The sequence below is a fragment of the Eptatretus burgeri genome, chromosome 17 (genome assembly GCF_056783735.1).
Source record: "Eptatretus burgeri isolate ZD-2024b chromosome 17, Ebu_testis_v1, whole genome shotgun sequence".
NCBI lineage: Eukaryota > Metazoa > Chordata > Myxini > Myxiniformes > Myxinidae > Eptatretus > Eptatretus burgeri.
The window spans coordinates 49,365,620-49,387,756 of NC_140977.1; the positions used below are offsets into that span (position 1 = coordinate 49,365,620).

General features: G+C 43.8%; 1 protein-coding gene across 1 annotated transcript in view; it reads left to right on the forward strand.

The window, feature by feature from the left end:
- Window positions 1-18,255, forward strand: part of LOC147010052 (uncharacterized) — a 43,267-nt gene extending 25,012 nt beyond the window's left edge. The window contains exons 6-8 of the mRNA XM_085861224.1: window positions 10,481-10,516; window positions 11,213-11,320; window positions 14,595-18,255. Of these exons, the coding sequence (XP_085717350.1) occupies window positions 10,481-10,516; window positions 11,213-11,320; window positions 14,595-15,688 (1,238 nt within the window). The 3' untranslated portion in view covers window positions 15,689-18,255. The remainder of the gene's footprint in view (window positions 1-10,480; window positions 10,517-11,212; window positions 11,321-14,594) is intronic.
- The last annotated feature ends 3,882 nt before the right edge of the window (window positions 18,256-22,137 follow it).

Genomic DNA, 22,137 nt, shown 5'->3' on the forward strand with positions numbered 1-22,137 from the left:
GAATCCACGAACAAATATCCCATGTACGTGGTTCACAGGAGGGACCGCCTTCCTCATCCTAATATACAAGGAGACAGAAGAACCTTAAAAATCAAGAACTCGGGAGATTTGTCGGAATTCCCACGAGATCATCAGTAAAGTTTCTCTCCGATGAATAAACTCCTTCGTCTCCACTTCTTCCCTTTCAAACACATCTTCATTACACGGAGTGAAAACAAGTGGAAATGTCAGGAACGAATCGCAATGTGATGTAGAAGAGCGTGATCGACATGAAGATGAACAATCGTGTGATGTGGATGGGAAATGTCCCCGTCCTGTAATGGAACGGACAGAACAAGCTCCTCTACGAGCCTTAAATAATTATTCATAAAATAAAAATCATTTGGTGCCCAGGTTGATCGGACTCAGTTTAAACGAGTTTTCATCTCAACAAACATTTACAATGTTTATTATTATTATTATTATTATTATTATTATCATTATTATGACTGTGGTTTCATTGGTTTCTTTTGGAATAATTGATTTTCATTTGTAAACAAAATGCTTTGAGTTTGTGATTCTGAAATAATTAATTAAACGTTGTATAACTTGATTTATTTTTTGTCTTGGTGTTTATTAATGTTGTAATTACCTCGGATGTGTTAAAATTTAAAAATGGAGGAAATGTAGGGTTGTGAGGAGTTGGTTAAGGAAGTTAAAATTGAGAAAAGGAAGAAAGAGAAAGGAGGTGAAGAAGGGAAGTGGAGAGGAATGGAGTATCTGGAGAGGTTGAGAGGTTGAGAGGTTGGGGTCTGGGGCAGGTTATTTATTGTCAGTACGTAAATTAATATTTGGATTGGGGGGGGGGGGATTTTTCCCCTCTGTGAGGACATAACGAAGTGTGTGTGTGTGTGTGTGTGTGTGTGTGTGTGTGTGTGTGTGTGTGTGTGTGTGTGTGTGTGTGTGTGTGTGTGTGTGTGTGTGTGTGTGTGTGTGTGTGTGTGTGTGTGTGTGTGTGTGTGTGTGTGTGTGTGTGTGTGTGTGTGTGTGTGTGTGTGTGGTTTAAGCTGAACTTGTCCATCCTCCCTTCAACCTTCTCCCCATCACACCAATTCTGTTCCTCAAGTTAAAGTGAAAATCATAAACAAGAGTAAAGGATGTATCTTAATCAGAGGATAGTTAAACCTCTTTATTACTTCCGGGAAATCGAGACACGTGTTCCGCGGTTTAAGATATCGGGAGAAAGTTCGTTCTCGAGTGTGTTGGTGACGGGAAGGTAGAGGTAAAGCCGGACGTGCTTTGTCTCCTCCTGAGAGTCATGGACTGAGACTTCTTGAGCTGCGCTCACGATCCGAGCTCCTCGGACACCAAGTCAGCCTGTGATGGAGGGAACAGAGGGGATCCGGGAGGAGTTGCTGGGATCTGCGGGTTCAGGATCCTGGACGTTCAGAACCTTCATGGAGGAGCGGACGGGACAGACCAGGGACCAGGTACGAGATTCTCTCGTCCATGGAAACAATTTAATCTGGAATAGGCAAAGCCGAGAAGCGAACGTAGAATTCTTCTAACATTCGCTTCTGACTTTACCTATAACTTGTGGACAACTGTATACGCAATTTCCGGTTACTTTGGCCTGGATTCGGGATCAGCGGATGATCTTTCGGATTCATTCGGATGATCATTTAATCATGATTAAAAATTATTTTTTGATGATGCAGGAGAAATCTTTATTAAAATCAGTGGAGGAAATATACACCGTGTCTGATATTATTTGGGTCTTTCATGTCTCCGACGATGCCTTTATCTCCCGGCATGCATCGTTCCCCATGACAAAAACCGGAAACAAAAAAAAAAACCAGAAACAAAACAAAAACGGAAGCAAAAGGGTCATAGCCAACGACACGGATTCACAATTGGCAGGGTTTTGTGTTGTTGTTTTTGTTGTTTCCTATTCTCTCATGTGCACGTGTTAAGTAATATTCACAAGATAGAAATGAAAACCCAATCGTGTTTATACACCGCACAGCGTTTAAAAACAACCGGAAGCAAAAGGTCATGGCTAACGACACGGATTCCAAATTGCCAGGTGTATTGTGTTGTTGTTGTTGTTTCCTATTCTCTCACGTGCACACATTATGTATGCAGCTCACTGCGTTCGCTATTAATTCAGGGGGATCTATTTATTGTGTACGCTCAAAATTGAGAAAAGAGCTGCCACGTGGAAACGAGGACAATAACCTCGTATCAAGTACAATAACTGCAGCAGTGTGTCCCATGACCAAGCAGCTTGCTAGCGCTCGTTAAGCCAACCGTTCATTATTCTCAACCGTTTGGTTGGGGTGTGAGAGCTTAAGGCACTTGGTGAGTGTTCTATCTCGTGGAGTGGCCGACAGGAATGATCGTGACACGTTTACCCAATGTTTCAAATTTGACACAGTTATACTTTAGGACCGTACAAAACCTTTGAGACGAGGTAGCCGGATTTTAAAGGTCAAATCTTAAATTTCAATATCGTGACCATTATGTAACATTTTTGATTGTTTGTTTTAAAAGGCCATATTATATTTAGGTCCTCGTGGAGGATCTCCAAGTCTTACTCACGTTGTTGTTCTTCATCTTGTTCTTGTGGACTTTTTTGTTTCACAGCCTCCAGTTTTCATCGAAACTTCCTGAAACTTGGCATATATATGTAAAAATACCCTGTGCAGACAGTAACCATCTCCGATTTTGAAAATTCCTCCTAGAAAAAAATGTTATGACGTCATAATATCTCCGCTAATGGAAATCGCCAAAAAAATTATCTCCGAAACTCGGCAAGCTTTTTGAATTCTGTTTGCGGGAATCGAACAGGGCATTAGCAGAGATGAATTACCGCACATATGATTCATCACTAAGACGTCATATCAATTTTTATGACGTCATTCCTATTTTTTGACATTTTTTGTTTCACAACCCAGAGTTTTCATCGGATCTTCGTGAAACTTGCCATGTATATGTAGAAAGCCCACGCGCAGGCAGTAACCATCTCCGATTTTGGAAATTCTTCCTAGAAAAAAAAGTTGACATCATAATATCGCCGCTAATGGAAATCGCCTATACCATTATCTCCGAAACTAGGCAAGCTGTTTGAATTTTGTTTGCGGGAATCAAGCTGGGCATTAGCACAGATAATTTATCGCAAACCTGATACATCACAATGACGTCATATTCGTTTTTATGACGTCATCATTAAGAGGATGAGGATCTTAGCTCATTTGAGCTTGTTGAAACACTATCCTAATTTGATAACTTACTCATTTACATAAATCCTTATCCCTGTGTCGTAAGAGGCGACCAGGGTTGCGTCAGGAAGGGCATCCGGCGTAAAACCTGTGCCAAATCAGTATGCAGATCATAATGGTTGATCCGCTGTGGTGACCCCTAACGGGAGCAGCCGAAAGACGAACAACAACACTCATTTACATGAATCCAAAATGGTTGCCACAGTGGGTAAAATATGAACATGTATATATTGTTGGTGAATTCGCGCCCGCCGGCGTACGATCGACCGCGTGTCGCCAAAAGCGGCCGCCTCGCCCACCGGAACGGACAATTCAGTCGTGACCCTCTGGGAACTACCGCCCGGAGCCAGTCACGGGTGGGGGTTTAACCTCACCACAACTCAGTCCGCATTCTACCTGCGCGAAATAGGGTCTGATCGCCGAATGGTCGATTTACCTAAGTACTCGCGCGAGTAGCGTACCGAGGAGTTGTACCATGCCACAGGCCGACTCTGGACACGAACCGCTTAAGCGGTTCGTTCTGCATTACAGGGATAACCGAGCGGAGTTATCGTCGGCCTTGACGGTTCCGATTAATTAACGGGATGTTGAAACCCACTACGAATCCCTTACGTGATACAAGATGGAGATTCAATAAAAGGAAGGAGACGAAGCAAAGCGGGAAACAGTTCAACAAGCAATGCACATTTATTACGGAAACACGGAAGGCACGTATATTACAGTCAAGTCAAGATGCAACAAAAGCAAATGCAATACGACCGAACAAAAGGGCAATTATTTACAACACTTATACAGTTCTACTTGTCGGGACTCGGCGCCACATCACTCGTACAAAAAGCAAAGGAAAGAAAGCCACCCTCACAGGCAAGGAGGCAGACAGGTCCGTGGACCAAATGTGCGTGGATCCTGGAGGAGCGGCCAGGTCCACAAGACCGAGAAGGTCTTACCCGCGTCCTCGTGATGCGATGGCGGGCAAGCCGCAATGTTTGCGCAGCTGCGCCCCGACTCCGTGCCCCTGGCGTGGTCAGCGAGCCCTCTCCGGCGTGCTCCGCACAAGCAGTTTTTTGGCACCACGTTTAGGGTGGGGGAGGAACGGGGCCCCCCGGCACTATCTCAGCGCGGATGGGGGGGGGAATTGCTGATGCTCAGGGAGAGGGGAATGGTTGGCTGGCTTGGACCCCGCGACGAGAGACGAGAGACCCCCACATTGCAACCTCGTTGCCGACCGCCGTCTTCACTTGACTCGAACTTGAACTCTTCACTTGCCCCAACCAGCTGCCTGCAACTGAACCGTGCGAACTCTCTTTGCAAGTCGCCTTGTGCCCGCATCTTTATAGGCCCCAGGAGGAGCCTATATGCAAATTTCAGGATCAAAACGCGATTGGAGGCAGGACCCTCTGGTCCTCTGGTCACCTCACGCCACCCTCTGGTCAGCCATTGGTCAGGCAAAAGGTGGGCGTGAAGCCTTTTTGATCCGAATTCCTCTCGTAAAGAATCCACGTTCATCGCGCTTGGAGGCGGGGCCATACCGCCCGATGCTCGCCCATTGGACGGAGAAAAAGGGGGCGTGAAGCCTTCCTGATCCGAATTTCTCCCTCGGAAAGGCCGCCATTCGCGCTCGCGGCTCGATGCATTCGGCACCAATCGCCGAACGGGCCCTGGACAGCACGATGTTTGGTGTTGACTGGTGGTGTGGTCGATGGTTGGAGAAGGAGATAGGCTAAGGTGGTGGGGGGTTTTCTGTGGTGGTTTGGTGGTTGGCGGATGTTGTTTGGGAATGGCGGTGAAGCGATGTTTGCGGGATGGAGTTGTGAAAGTAAAGGTAGTGGCTGTTTGCGTTGTTGGCGGCTTCATGGTCGAAAATAACAATAGAGAAAGAAAAATGGCTAACTCAAAGCGTCGCAGCCCAGATGAATCACACATATTCCCTCTATACAACGGGTTTGGGCTAACGACACATGAACTTACCGATATATCTCACCTGAGGACTCTTTATGGTGTAATGCGAATTTACACAACCGTAACAATATGTACATATACATACATGTACACTCACACACCGACACACACCCTATGATTCACGGACCGGTGTTGGTTTGTTTGTCGTGTTGCTCTTCCTAAAGTTCTGGACCAATTACATCCAGACTCAGCATGACCCCAATTCATGTGTCAGGGTGTTTTTATATTTGCTGGTGGTCTTGAGGGGACAGGGATGCAAATTCTCTATGTAATTGTGTATCGTTTAGCGCCACCTCCAGGTGGGGGAGGGTATTACAAGTCTCCACCATTTACAGTACAGTATTCCTGTCCCCACGTTTTCCAGTGCATTGAGGTGTTTTCAATTATAAGCAGTAGGTATGTGTTTTTTCTTTGTGCACGTAACCTGGGTTATTATTCTTTTTGCCGATGCAGAGCTGTCAGTTACCGATACACCTCCCAATTAAAGGTATGCATCAGAAAAACTTGTTGCATACTGAGAACAAGATGGCCCGTAGGGCGGGTACTCTGCCAGTCTAATATGAAAAGCTCTTTCTAACTACTGACTGACAGACTTTTGGAAGAATTGTTTTATTTCTGTGTCTGTGGACGTCCTCCTGTATGTTTGTGTGTGTGTCCCCAACTGTGTCTGCAGATGTCCTCCTGCGGTTGGGTTACTTATTTTTTTTAGGAGGTTGGTGACAGGATTTATACTCCAGCCACGATGAAACCCTTCACTCTGCGAAACGCAAAGAAATCTGAAAACCGACTCTGTGGGGAGTATCTCCTGCACAGCTACCCTCCACAGAGCAGCTCACCGGATGACGGGATTGGAGCAAAGCCTTCAGGACCCCCACTTTTTGATGATAGGAGGAAAACCACAGGGTAACCTTCCCGGGTCAGATTGCGGTGGTGTGTCGGGGTGGGGGTGAGGAGTCGTCCACCAGACCACGGTCTCCTTGGTTTAACCAGAGGCAGTTCCTTCGGGTGGGTGCCTGGAATGTCCTGTCCCTAAGAGAGGATGATCACCTGTCTCTGTTATCATCTGAGCTCAAGCGTTTGAACATCGGTATTGCAGCACTCTGTGAGGTTCGTAGACCAGATAGTGGTGAGAACATGGTGGGTGGTTACACCTACTATTGGTCTGATCGCTCTGATGGTTACCATGCCCAAGGAGTTTCTGTCGCTGTGTTCAATAAGCTGACGACAATGATAATTGAGGTAACACCGGTCAACGAGCGTATGACGAGACAAAGGATTCGTCTCTCCTTGTGTGTCATTCCCCTGGTCTCTCTATATGCTCCGACTGAGGTGAGTGACCTCACCGTGAAGGATGCATTCTCTGCCATGCTCGAGTCTGTGGTTGATCGGTGCCCCAGACAAGATACTCTTCTAGTCTTTGGGGATTTCAATGCATCGACTGGAACTGATAGGGATGGTTATGAGGTGTGTGTTGGTCCCCTTGGGTCTGGAACTGTGAACCAGAATAACATTAAGTTCCTTGACTTTGCAAGAAGTCATGGACTTAGGGTGGCCGGTTCATGGTTTCAGCACCCACAAGCTCATCGCTGGACTTGATATTCCAGTGCTGGTGGTGTGGCAAAGGAGATTGACCATGTCCTCGTTGATGGTCACTGGAGGATGATCCAGAACTGCAGGATCTATCGGGAGTGCTCAGTTCCTCAATACTGACCACCGGCTTGTTGTAGCAACTCTGAAGTTGCATCTTAAATCAGGGAGAATGGTACCATCCCAGCCTCGGCTGAATATTGGCAAGCTCAAGGACGAGAGGGCAGCTGAGGAGTTTGTGAACAGGCTGTGTGGGGATTGGGTGGGTGGGGGGGGGTCTGGGTGCTTTGGGGGAATCCTAAAGAGTTGTGGAGTGCCTTCAAGATCACGATCCTTGATGTTGCCGGTGGCCGTCTTGGAACTCACGGAAGGGCGAAGAAGAATTTTGTCTCTCGGGAAACTGGATACTATTTACCAGAATGGCAGGGCCAGGCTTCATGGCAGAGCTGAGCTGTTCAGGGAGTTTGAGGTGTAAAACTGTACATGCACTGAGGGTGGACAAAGAGGCCGATGTGCAAGGAATCTGTGAGGGGGTAGACCATCACCTGTAGTCAAGTGATTCTCGTTATCCTGACAGGGGAATTTGCACACTTGCGTTCCTCCAAGCCCATCCGTCGGTGTACCGCAGTTAGATCGGAGGGTGGTGGGCTCTTGACAGAGGAGTCTGAAGTGAAGACCCACTGGGCCGGTTACTTTGAGCGGCTGTACCAGGCTGATCCACCATCTGGCAAGATGGATGTGGCTCATGAGGTGTTGTGGCACATCAGGGGTGTTGCTATTCCTATTGCTGACCCTCCAATCACCTGTGATCCACCTTCGTTTGTTTAAACACAGGCTGCGGTGAACCAGTTGAAATGGGGTGAAGCTCCAGGGATCTGTGGCATCCACGCTGAACCTCTCAAGGCTGGTGGAAATTCTGGACTCGTGTCGTTGCATGCAGTTCTGTGCTCTGCCTGGAACACAGGCATCATCCCAACTGACTGGAAGAGGGGCCTTGTTGTCCCTCTCTGGAAATGGAAGGGTGAACGCCAGGACTGTAACAACTACCGAGGGGTGACGTTGCTCTCAGTACCGGGCAAGGTCTTTGCTCGAATAATTATTGATCGGGTTCGCCACCATCTGCTTGAGCACCAGCACACAGAGCAGTCAGGCCTTAGACCAAAGAGGTCAACGATTGACCACATCCTTGCTCTTCGGATCCTCACTGAATGCAGACGACAGTTTCGGTAGGGGCTGCTTGCAGCTTATGTTGATCTCTGCAAAGCATTCAATTCAGTGAATCGGGATACCCTCTGGAGGATCCTTGCTCTTCGTGGGGTGCCACCAAAACTGATCAATCTGATGTCTGAACTCTACTCTGGTACTGAGAGAACTGGAAATAAGTCAGAGATGGTATCACCGCATGTCACAGCAGTTACTGGAGTTTGATGGGTGTGTACTGGCCCACAGACTTTTCAGCACTTGTATGGACTGGATTCTGGAGAGGATGTCAGTACATGTCAGTACATCAAGCTGCAGTACATCGTTTGGGAATGTCAAGATCTCTGACCTTTATTTTTCAGATTATGCAGTCATCTTTGCAGAGACTCTGGATATCCTTTTGGGGCCCTCGTGGTTCAGAATGAGGAGTCGGAGCCGCTGGGATTTCGGGTTTCCTTGGTCAAAACTAAGATCCAGGCTTTTAATGACATCTTGGATGCTGCTGTCCTGTCTGTGTCTGTTTATGGTGAGGATGTTGTGGTCACAGAGAGATTCACTTACCTTGGCAGTGATATTCATGTCTCTGCTGGCTGTGAGCCAGAGGTCAACAGACGTCTGGGTTGGGCTTGGGGGTCATGGATTCACTGGATCATGGGGTGTGGCGCTGTCGGTACCTGTGCAGGAGGACGAAAGTATGAGTCTTCAGGTCCTTGGAGCTTCAAGTCTTGCTCTGTGGATGTGAGACTTGGACTCTGATCAATTCCTTTGGTACCAGGTCTCTTTGGAGGATCCTTGGCTATCACTGGTCACACCTTGTGTCCAACGAGCGGTTGCTGAGAGAGACTCAAATGAGATTTGTTACCTGCAAAGTCCGTAAGCGTCAGTTGTGGCTGTATGGCAAGTTTTCATGTGGCTCGTTTTCCTGATGCTGATCCTGCTCACCAGATTCTCTCAGTGAGGGAGCCTCATGAGTGGAGGAGGCAAACGGGCTGACCACGTGCCTCGTGGTTGCAGCAGGTTGATCAGCATCTCGAGGAGATGGGGATGGGCCAGGCATCTGCCTGGGGAATGGCCAGACAGAAGCCCCTGGAGTACCGGCGGAAAGTGGATGCAGTGACGCGCTGCTCCGGCGCATGCTCCCATACCTGACCTCGCTGTAGATTTAATTTGATTTCACCAATTAATATCAATTTAGGCTTTAGATTACTTCTCGTTTTTCTTTCATTATTATTATTTGAATTATTTTCATTGTACATATTTAACCTCCGCCATCGAAGATGGATGGAGGTTACTGTTTTCACCCCTTTCTGTTTGTTTGTGAACAGTATTACGGAAAAACTCCTTGATGGATTTCGACGAAACTTGGTGGGGGGGGGGGGTTAGGTCTGGTCCAAGGATCATGCCATTAGATTTTGGACTTGGTCCAAAATCCAATATGGCCGCTATGGCGGCCATTTAAAAAAAATATTGGAATTTTTTTTTTTGCATATCTACATGTTTTAAATGATTTCCAAACCCTCCCTCCCCCCCAAAAAAAATGTTAGAGAAAAAATTTTTTGCAACTTTTTTTTCAACAAAATTTCGATTTCTTTATTTTGCATTTCTACATGTTTTAAGTTATTTCCAACGCCCCCCCCCCCCCAAAAAAAAAATTGTTGGAGAAAAATTTTTGCAACTTTTTTTTCAACAAAATTTCGATTTCTTTTTTTTTGCATTTCTACATGTTATAAGTGATTTCCAACAAAAAAAAACATGCCAAAATTATAATTGCGGCTGATTTTGGAACTGCCCACATATCCACAGGTGGATATACCCACATAAAATCAATTTCTGTCTCAAGGAATCCAGTTATGACGAATGAATTGAGTATGTAAAAGTTAAAAGTAAAAGGGAAAGTTGCAAACTACAACTCTGTGAGCACTGTTGACGTCAAATTGAATGAATATGATATCAGGTTCACTTGAGTGACCTAGCAGTATTGGCGGCGGAGGTTTTACACTCTTCCGAGTGCTCCCCCTCTAGTTGATTACTGTCATTAAATTTTCCATTTAATTCAATTTCATTTGTGTAGCCTGTTTGCGTGGGCTTCGAGTACAGCTCATGTACCTCCGCCCCTTTGCCACCTCTCCTTTTGGTTTTCATCTTTCGTCTTCTGTCCGCAATATTTATTGCCTCTTCTGACGGCCATTGAGCCTTCTTCTTTCTGCTTGCTTTTTGGATGTTATTTTTGGCCTTTTCAAGTTGACACAATTAGTCTGACAATCTGTCAACCAGCTCTGCAAAATGGTTTTTATACTTTTGTGGCATATTGTTTCGATATGTTTTGAAGGTCGTATCTGGTTGGAGTTTTTGACGATTCTCACTGTTCTCAGTTTGACTTGTAGTTTTGTCACAAGGAGTTCATGATCCGTTGCACAGTCTGCATCTGACAGAGTATTGGCAGATTGCACAGCATTTCTCCATCTTCTGTTGATTTGAACGTCGTCAATCTGATTTCTGTTGCCCATCAGGTGAGGTCCATGTGTACAGTCTACGCTTGGGTTGTTTGAACGATGTTTTGCCATTACGAGCTCATTCTCCAGCTTTTGCTTCCTTGACTCATTTTGGATACGAATTCCGTGCTTTCCTGCAATCCCTGGTGCTCATGCTTCTCCATTTTTTTTTCATTCCAATCTCACATAATAATCAAATCCTCTCCTTTGGGCACCTGTTCTTCCAGTTCCTACAAATTTCCATAAAACTCTTCCACATTTTCTTCATCTGCTGCGGAAGATGGAGCAGATTATCTGAATAATGATGGTATTCACTTGATGTCCTTTTAACTTCACTGATATGGACCTATCATTCTCTTAGATTTCTGATCATTATTAATTTCTACACCAGGGCAAATCAGTGCCATTGTTCGACGGCTTGAGTTGAGCTGAATGAGACTTTAACTGGCAGAAAGTCTTTGTGAAGTCTAAATTCATGCAGGATGTATTGTATTGAAAAAATGTTCCTTGTAATCCGATGATACATGCTTCATGCACCAGGATGAGTGTATGCCCATCTTGGGGTGTATCTCAATCATAAATAGTTTCAGGCAGCATCAATTGGTTGACTTTCCTGCACAGAGACCACATTACAATAATCACAGATAAATGCTGAATGTGAGATGGATTCATGAATCGATGTGCTGGACAAGCCTAACATTGGATTTTGTACAGGTGAAACGGGTCCAGTGGAAGAGAAACGCCTCCACGATAACTCTCTTCCAGCTTCAATGGGAAACCAAGTGAAGGAAGAGCTGGATGAAGATTCCATCTCTACAGATGGTGAGCATAGAGAAACCTGTGACGTATAGAATGATTCCATGATAAAGCATTTCCGACACCTCATTCCACTTTGTATGCATTTCTGAAGTCCAGAACACAGTGAGATCATCCCCTCTTGAAAAGGAATGTAGTTCACTCTGAGAAATAGTTTTCTGTTGGGCAACACAAAAGTAGGTTGCATTAAGATGTCCAAAAGTTTGCGAGAGGAGTTTTCATGGTGTTCTGATATTTATTTCCTGTGATGTTAATTAATGGTAGTTTTTGAAGCAAAAGTCTTCCACATGTTGAATGTCGTGTGTTTATGTCATCCATCAAATTACAAGACAGTGTATTGGGAAACATGATGACCCATCAATGGGGAGTGATTCTTGCAACTGTCACACAGATTCTGGAGAAAATGCATCGCTTCTGCAATGCCAGAAATCTTACTTCTGCAAAACTTTTTTTAGAGTTGGTAAACGACAAAAGTAGGGTGAAATGACAGTTCTGGGACACTTTCCCTTAGACTCCCATAACTCTCCGGTGAAATTGTGGTCATATAATGCGAGTAAAAAACAAAATAAAACCAGAGTTGGTGTCAAAGCCACCCAACGCTCGCCTGTTTATACATTTATCGTTTTTAAAAGACCAGTCTAATAATTAATATTTTTTTATAAAGCATTGCAGTGAAGTCTGATCCAAATAATTTTAAAGCAATATATGTATTTGTATATTGCAATCAGTAACGAGAGCGCAAGTGAGCACAATATACGCCCGAACAAGAAGGTATATACAGAATTGTGTTACTGCATGGAAAACAGCATCCTGGTTGCCATGGCAACCACTTTAGATGACGAACGTATGTCGCGTCACACCGTCTCCACAGTCTGTACCTATGTACCAAATATGAAACGTGAAAGTTGAAAACGTTGGGAGTTAGAGTGCGGACAGGAACGGACGGATGGATGGACCGACGGACGGACGACCGGTATCACATAATACACCCCGATATATATATATATATATATATATATATATATATATATATATATATATATATATATATATATATATATATATATATATATATCGGGCATATAAAAAATAGTGTGGTCGATAAAAACATGAGAAAGGAAAAAATAACTTGCACCAAAAACTTTAACATTTTCACGCTGATGCTCATGCCGGGGGTATCGCTATAGCTAAGATAGGAGGAAACCTCTGAAAAAAAAATGTCGGGACGGGCCCCGCGAAGGTTATCGGCTCAGTGGCGAGGTCCGTCGGCCGGGGGAGGGGGTGTTTCCCCCTCACCAACCCCCTTCGGCTATGACTGCCATGGCCCAATAGGGAACTGATACTGGGCTCGCATCAGACCTATGTACAGAAGATTAAATTCATTCAAAAAGAACCCAGGCAACACTGGGTGCATTCATCTTTTATATATACTAGTGCATGCCTGTAGGTGCGTGCCCGTACATGCGTGGCCCTACGTGCAAACAAAACAAACCAAAAAAACAATCGAGAAAGAATACATTAAGTCGATAAATCGAGAATATACAGTACTCGTCACTATCCGGAAGTCAAGAAGTTAAGTCCGCACTGTCCGGAAGTTCGCATATCGAAGTTACGATTATTCGCAATTTAGTTTCAATGGCCAATTATTCAATTAGCGCCAACGTATTTTGCCTTTTCGCAATGTCATCGCAAGGAAAAACACAAAAAGAGAAGAGGGAAAAAAACTACTTATGTGCAACAAAAAAATTTACTTCCTGCTACGGAGCATACCAGCTCACTCTGATGTTACCGAAATTTATGCACCGTCTAATAAGAAAACGATCATAACTTGGGGCATTGTGTTGATCTATAAATGTGCATAAGTAATCGAGAAATTATTAGAATACACGAAGTCATCATTATCCGGAAGTCCGTACGTTGTAACCCGTAATGGGGAACGTGGTTGAGGTTCTCTTCCCCCATCGGCCATGCCCATGCAGCAACGTGTCCTGTCATTGGTTTGGTAAATAAATGGCCATAACTTGGGAAGCACTTGTCCGATTAATATCAAACCTTGAAAAGGCACATGCTCAGGTCCCCAGCAATATACCTGGCAAGTTTCAATTAGATCGGACCAGAGGTTGTCGAGAAACAGCTGACACACACACACACACACACACACACACACACACACACACACACACACACACACACACACACACACACACACACACTGCTGGAATTATATGTATGTATATATATATATATATATATATATATATATATATATATATATATATATATATATATATATATACACATACACACACAAAATCTCAAAAAGTTGTGGACGGATTCGGCCGAAACTTTGTGGACTGGTTGTGTGTTTGGCAAGAACGAATTGATTTGATTTTGGTGAAAATCCGAATCCTTATAAGAGATTTATTTAATTTTAAAAGTGATTCTTTGCCATTGAAAGATTGGGCCCAAAACGATATATAGCATGATGTTTCAAAAATGTATTGGGCCCAATATTTTCTCATGGATCAGGCATTACGTGGCGGAGGTATGTGCTCTAGCAAGTACCCTTCTAGTTTTTCCAGTTTTTCCTTCCTGAGAGCTTGCTCCTGTATTCATCTTGTTCACCCTCTGCATTTCCCTCTACCCCTCATTCTTGTCCGCATCCCTTGTTTATCCCTCTCCATCTGTTTTGTTCCTCAGCCCTACTGTTGACATTTCCTCCTCTTTCTGCAGTTCCGTTTTCATTTCTGTTACGATCTTTTCTGTTCTGTGTTCTCATTCTTTCATGAATTTTGACTTTGTATCCAAAAAAGCAACCATAAATTTCCTGAATTATTACAACCTTTCCACACAGATTAAAGTCGAAGGACTTCTCACCTTTTTGCTCTTCTCATCTTTATCTCAAATCTCAAATCAACAAACACTATCCAGTTATGGAAACAAACAATTTCTTCCATAAGGGATCTCAAATATACAAACATGAACAAGGCACTGAACCAGTGCACCACTTACAAATCACTCGTTAAGAATTTGTGAAATTGAAGCTTTTATTTATTTTATACTTTTCCACCGTTCTCCCCACTTGTGTACCTCATCGTACTTGCAAACGTAAGTGTAAACCCCAAATGTATCAACCGACTTCCAGGCAAAGTCATCAAGAAAGTTTAAATTTAAATCTTCACTGCTTTTTAAATTCATCCCAGAGTGATGATGCTTTTTTGGATCCTGGTGAAAAGTACTTTTACTTATTTTTTTTTTTTCTTCTGTTTGTCATCTTCAGAGAGATCGACGCCGATCTTCAGCATGTTGTCTTCCACCAAGAATAGCTGGACATTCAGCAATAGATCTTTGCAGCAACACAAGAAGAGCTGCTCGGAAAAGTCGAAGTATTTTAATCGGAAACATAGTCGTGGACAAGAGCAAGCGGAGAATCACAATTGTGAAAAGATACACAAGTTGTCCGTGTGCAACAAATCATTTGGTTCGATATCAACGTATGACGGACACATGAGGATCCATTCTGGTGAGATGTTCAAGTGTTGCGTATGTTCCAAGTCATTCCATTTCATCTCAATGTATCAGAATCACATGAGGATCCATAGTGATGAAAAGTCTTATAAGTGTCGTGTGTGCAATAAGTCGTTCATTTTGAAATCATTGTACCTGGCGCACATGAGGACTCACACAGGGGTGAAGCCGTATACTTGCAGTGTGTGCAAGAAATCATTCAGTCAGAACTCATCCAGATGCGTACACATGAGGATTCATACAGGAGAGAAGCCATTTCGGTGCCCCGTGTGTGATAAGTGTTTCCGTAACAAGTCAACCCACCAGAATCATCTGAGAATCCACACCGGTGAAAAGCCCTACAAATGCAATACATGCGATAAATCATTTACTCAGTACTCAAACTACCAGATACACAGAAGGACGCACACTGGAGAGAAGCCATATCAGTGTCACGTGTGCAAAAAATCGTTCACAAACATCTCAGCCCGCCAAGTACACGTGAGGACGCACACAGGGGAGAAACCGTACAAATGTAGTTTGTGCAATAAACCATTTCGAAAAAACGAGCACTGTCAGAAACATATTCGGACACATACCGGAGATAAGCCGTACAAGTGCATTATTTGCAACAAATCTTTTGTTCAAAAGTCAACGTCTCAGGCGCACATGAGGACTCACACGGGAGAAAAGCCGTTCACGTGCAGTGTGTGTAAGAAATCATTCATTCGGAACTCTACCTGTCAGATACACATGAGGATTCATACCGGAGAGAAACCATTTAAGTGTCCCATCTGTCACAAAGAATTTCGAAGGAGCGACAAATGCCAGACACACATGAGGACACATACTGGAGTTTGGTCTTGACAAATATGCCAAATGCACATTTATACAAGGAAAAACAAAAAGAACGTACAACAATTCAGGAACTACAAAACGAAGTATCCGACAAATACCTCGGAATAGAAGAAGACAACAGTACAACACAAAAATATCCATGAAACAATCAGCAAAGAGTACCTCCGCAGAATAAGACTAATTCTGAAGTCATCCCTCTCTCCAAGAAACAAAACCGAAGCTTCAAACCAACTTTCAGTGCCGGGATTCCAATATAGCTGTGCAATTATAAACTGGCCACAATTGGATATCAACAATTTGGACACCAAAACATGGAAACTTCTAACTATTCACAAGATATTCCAGAAACTGAGGTTGTACTTACTGAGACGAGAAGGACGAGGCGGTCTGATGGAGCTTAACCAAGTGCATAGAACAATATGTGTAGAACTAGTGGAGTATGTGAAAAGCTCCACAGATGATTGGATGACATTTGTATACGAACAAGAAAACAACAAACCAGAAAAGGGATCCTTAGTCTATTTAGCAATAAATTTTCAGACAGGTGCAAATGAAGGACACAATGCAGGAAAATGAAACAGCAACAAATACAGCCCCAATGATTGGGAAGCAAAAAACAAAACAAAAAGGAAAACTACAAAAAGAAATATCAGCAGATGAACTCTGACAAATGGGAGAATGACAAAAGAGCAGGAAGATTCAAAAAATAAACTTGACAGGACAGGGATCGACAAGGAAGGCTCATTGGAATGGCTAAGAAGAGGTCAAATTAGTTGGGATGGAGAAGGAACGATTATAAATGCCCAAGACGAAGGAAACCACACAAATGCCTTTTAATAAAATGGCAGGATTGAGACAATCAGACAAATGCATGTTTTGTGGGGTTGCAACAGAACGTACCAGTCACCTCCTTTCAGGATGTAAAAAAAAAAGTCATGTTGGAACAGATGTACGCAAAAAGACACGACGGCGTCTGTGGAGTAATCCACTGGCACATCTGTAAACATTTCAACATCCCAGTCCCAGAACAATCATGGGAACGCAAACCAGATCCGATCCTTGAAAATGAACAAGTAATGTTCACGCATGACAAGATGGACCCATCAAGAGTGGAAATTGCAAACGAAGCATTGTGTCTGGACATGGTGCTCAAACACAAAAAGGATTGTTGATTGAGGTTTCAGTTTCCAAAGACTTTGGACTAAATGCTACAAGATCAGGAAAATGAAATGGAAGAAAGCTGAAATTATACCAGGGATAGTCGGAGCTACAGGAATGCAGAATTTAACGTGAAGGGCACTCGATTGAGCATGTACCTCCACCACGCAATGCCTGATCAGTGAGAACATATCGGGGCCCAATACATTTTTGAAATATCATGCTGTATATCAGTTTTGGTCCCATCTCTCAATGGTGGAGAATCACTTAAAAAATCAAATAATTCTTTCTTGTCACACACCCAACGTGTCCACAAAGTTTCATCTGAATCCATACACAACTTTTTAAAATATCCTGCTATCTATCATTTTTGGCCCAATCTCTCAATGGTGAAGAATCACATAGAAACTCCTAGTAGCCGGATCCGGATGCGGATCTTCACAAAAATCGAATCAATTCTTTCTTGTCACACACCCAAACGTGTCCACCAAGTGTCATCCGGATCCATCCACAACTTTTTGAGATATCCTGTACACAAACAAACAGACAGCAAGGGGTGAAAACATAACCTCCTTCACATTCAGTGGCAGAGGCAAAAATAATTCCATGGAATATCACTACAAACGAGCTGCAAGTTGAGGCTGTCAGAGGTTCAGTGAAGATTTGGAATGAGGCTATGAGAACGAAACTTCACAGTTTGATTCATGAATAATGATCCTTTACCGAAAAGGAGGTGGTTATTTTGTGTTCCCACTTCCTGAAACCCGCAAATGGAGATGACAACCAAGGTGAGAAACACAAGATAAGCTTTACAGGTGTCGTCTGTGCAATAAATCACTCGTTCGGTTTGCAAAGTGCGAGATGGACATGAGGACTCACTGCAGGAAGCACAACAGCAGTAGATGGCACTTCTCAAAGTACGGTGTCCGAGTTCCAGCATCTCCAGAAAGAGACAGAGACAGAGACAGAGACAGAGCCAGAGCCAGAGATCCTTTTATTACAAAAAAGTATAAAAGATAAAAAATTCAATACAACAAGTTTTTCAATAAACCACCACAACAAAGCAAAGGATAATATACAAGAGTGGAAAAACGAAGAAAACAATTCATTTTAAAGTAATCGATAAAGCATTAACAACAAGAGAGTTTATACAAACGGATACTCCAAAAAAAAAAAATACATTAGAGAAAGGAGAAGCAACACACGTTCCACACGTACCCCAGAGACTGAGCAACAGCCCCTTGCGATTGCACGTGCGTGCCAAGCGAACAGCTGTGCAAAGTGGTGAGAGAGAGAGACAGAGAGACAGAGAGACTGACTGACTTTGACTTTTGGCCTCTTGATTGCTTGGGATCATGGTGTAACAAGAGAAGTTAAACCAATAGAAGCAAGTGCCTGGGCACTGCCCAACAAGAAACAAGGTAAATTAAAATTTCAGTGTCAGTACACCATCAACAAGTTCACATAAGGATGTGTTCACACACCACCGTTGTGAGAACAGTGTACAATCACTGGAATGAATTTCAAGGTGCACGCGTGCTGTGACCAAGGTTTTAAAGAGGTAAACAACATCGGAAACACAATCACAAACATTTTGAATTTTGCGTTTCCTTGACATGTATATAGCAAGCTTCGCTTCAGAGGACAAATAATTTGCTAACAGGCACTCGTATTTACGCTGGTGGAAGATGCTAAAACCGTAAACAAAACCACAACAAGTAAAAGTTAGGCCGAGTCCCCGGATAGCACGTGATAAGACTGTAAAAAGGGGTGCCAACCTTGAGCAATCAATAAAAATGTGAAAAATAGTTTCTGTGGCACCGCAGAAGGGACACAATTCTGTGTTATCGGGAGATATACGATGAGATAAGACATTGGATGGTAAAATGTAATGTGCCAGTCGCCACTGCAAATCTCCGGAGCACTTGGCAGTGGGTGCCTTGTACATAACATGCCAGTTGATCGAAGTAGAATGAGTGGTCTGAAGCATTCTCCCCCAATATGCTTGTGGTTCCGCAGATCTATCAGGTACAAGGGTTTTAACACACAAAGCATAAACAGAAGATTTTTCCATCAATTTAAAGGAGGTGAAACCTTGAAAATGAAGCAAAAGCTCTGGAAAGGGATGTTGGGATAAAGAAAGGTTAGCTTCCACCTGTGGAATCCATTTCAGATTGGTTTGCTTGAAAAAGCGCAGAATCACAGAAAAGATTCTCCCAATAATTCGAATGGACCTCACTCCAGTGGCCACAGCGACGTCAGCAGCTGGCTTCCACTTGTAAGGAGAAGGAGTTCTGAGATCTTTTACCTTCGTACATCCAGCATCAATAAACTTCTGCACAAGAATATAATTGCTGCAGACCCCTTCAAAAATGGGGTTTAAAAAGATAGGCTCATTTAAGAACATTTCCAGGGAGTAGTCATTATTTTGGCGAACAGTGACTGCCTGCCATGCGTTCAGCATGCTTCTATAAAACAGGGGGACTGATGCTATATCAACTTTCTTGGTGTCAATAAGGAACAGTTGCTGATCGTAGCCGAGTTTCCCCGCCTGCCGAAGCAGGCAGTGAGCCAAGGCCTTCCACGAAACGTCCGTGTACAGCAGTCTGCGAAGCGAAAGGAGGCGAAAAGCCATCACCTTGCTGGTAATAGCAATCAGCCCCTGTCCTCCTTCAGAAACAAGCAGGTTTAACACACCAGGTTGGAGCCAATGCTTTCCTCCCCAAAAGAAGTCAATAAGAATTGATTGTAATTTTTTAAGAAACAAATCTGGGGGCTGCAGTGCTATAAAAACGTGCCAAAGCATTGATGCTGCAAGGTTGTTTATAACAAGGGTTCGGCCCCGATAGGAGAGTTGACAAAGTAAGCCCTTCCACTTTCGTAAACGTCTCTCAGTTTTAATTATTAGAGATTCCCAGTTTTTTAAAATGAAGTTCTCAGTTCCAAGAAAGACGCCTCGGTAAAGAATTCCATCCCTTTCCCATTTAAGTTTCTCGGGAAGAGTCGGAGGAATGGCGCCATTCTGTGGACCAAGATGGAGAGCTCTGCTTTTTCCCCAGTTCACTTTTGTGGAACTTGCCAAACCAAATTCATGAATGCAACGGACCAAGGCTGAGACGTCCTCATTCGAGCGAACGATTGCACAAAGATCATCTGCATAAGCAATCACTTTAAACAGGTTCGCCATTGGTTGAGGAAGGAAACCAAGAAGACGTGCACGCAACCGAACGAGCAAAGGCTCAATCGCAAGAGAGTACAGGAGGCCAGAAAGAGGGCACCCTTGACGAATGCCTCTATTAACCGGGAAAGGGGGACATAAAATGTTGTTAACCTTTAAGAGACTAAAAGTGTTGTTATACAGTAACTGCACATGAGAGATAAAATTTTCCCCAAAACCAAACCCCCGTAAAACAGAGAAAAGATAAAAATGATCAATGGTATCAAAGGCCTTTTCTTGATCTAAGAACACCAACCCGACATTCCTTTGCTCAAGAGAACAGATGTCAATTATATCACGCACAATAAAGATACTGTCATGAATTGTCCTCTTCGGGACACAGTAAGACTGATCTGGGTGTACGATCTCCTCGATTATGGCTTTAAGGCGGTTGGCAAGGGCCTTGGAAAATATTTTGTAGTCTGCACAGAGTAATGAGATGGGACGCCAGTTGTGTGGTTGCTGAAGGTCTCCTTTTTGGGGGATAAGGGCGAGGACAGCCCTCCGGCAGCTTAACGGCAGTGAGCCTGATCGTCGACCGTCGATTATAACCTCAAGTAGTTCTGGTCCGAGGAGGTCCCAAAAGATTTTATAAAATTCCGCAGGAATTCCATCCAGGCCGGAGGCCTTACCCGAGGGTAGAGTTTGAAGAGCAGCTTGGAGTTCCTCCAAAGTTACTTCCTTGTCCAGTTGTAGAACTGTAGATTTTGACAAGGTAGGTGAGGAAGAATTCAACACTGTTATCATTTTGTTGTCGATTTTCTGAGCATGATAAAGTTCAGTAAAGTAGTGTCTGAGTGAGGCTCTGACATCTTTTTGATTCTGCGTTATCCTTCCTTCCTTCGTCCTTACTGAAGTTATCTGCTGACTTCTCTTTGTTTGAGCTTCCAGTCCAAAAAAGAACTTGGAGGAGGTGTCCAGGTAACAAAAATTCTCCAGTCGGAGACGAATCAGCGCTCCTCTGGCTTGCTTTGCACAAAGTCCAGCAAGAAGAGCTTTTTTCTTCGCCAGCAAGAGGTTGGTTCTTTCATCATTTGAAGCCAAGAGGTTGGTCTGCAAATATAATATTTCTTTGGCAAGCAAGGATTGAAGGGCAGAGTCATATTTGGTGTGGTAGGCTCCATATTGTTGGCAAAAGGAACTTATTTGCACTTTGACGTTGTCCCACCATTTTCCAAGGCAGGGGAAGGAAGTTTTACGTTGGAGCAAGGCTCTCCAGAACACACCAAAGGCATCGACAAACAGTTGGTCATCCAAGAGGCTTGCGTTGAAGGTCCAGTAGGCAGCACCACGATTCCGAACTGGTTGGTGAATCCGAAGTGCGACCATGTGATGGTCTGAGAAGCCGCTCGGAATAATGTCCATATTGCTCACAACATTTAAAAAGGTACTGTTGATGTAGAAACGGTCCAATCTTGCAAGTGATAGGTGGCCTTTTGAACACCGACTCCACGTGTATTGGCGGAGAGAAAGATTGCGGATTCTCCACACATCAACCAGGGAAAACTTGGACAAGGCTCTCAACAAAGGCGCTGCGCTTGCTGGGTGCGGCTCCTCTCCATTACGATCAATGGTGGGGTCCATCGTGCAGTTAAAATCTCCACCCAAGCAGACAGGTCCATCAAAATCAATGTGTAAAAGGCGAGTCTCTCTGTGCTATCGCTAGGTGTGTAGACATTCAGTACAGTGTGTTTAAAGCCATTGTGTGTGAAGGTGAGTGAAATCAAATACCCTTTGATAATCTCATTAAAAACAACACTAGGACTGCAAAAGGAAGGTTTGTATATAAACAGCCACCCCAGCCCTTGGGTGTTCCAGACGACTAAAAAACCATTTTCCCCTCATTATCCTTTGCCATTCACTTGCACAAGAGGAGCTACATCTTGTTTCTTGCAAAAGCAAAACATCAATGTGATTTGTCTCAACAAACTGTTTAAGTTCTGCTTTACGGATGGAGGAGCGTCCCCCATTAATATTTAAACTCGCTATAGAGAAGGCCATAGGCTAACATCGAGTTTGGGTGTGTCAAAAAACTTAGTCTCTCTGTGTCTGCAGCTCATTCTTTGCTTTGAGGATGCATTTC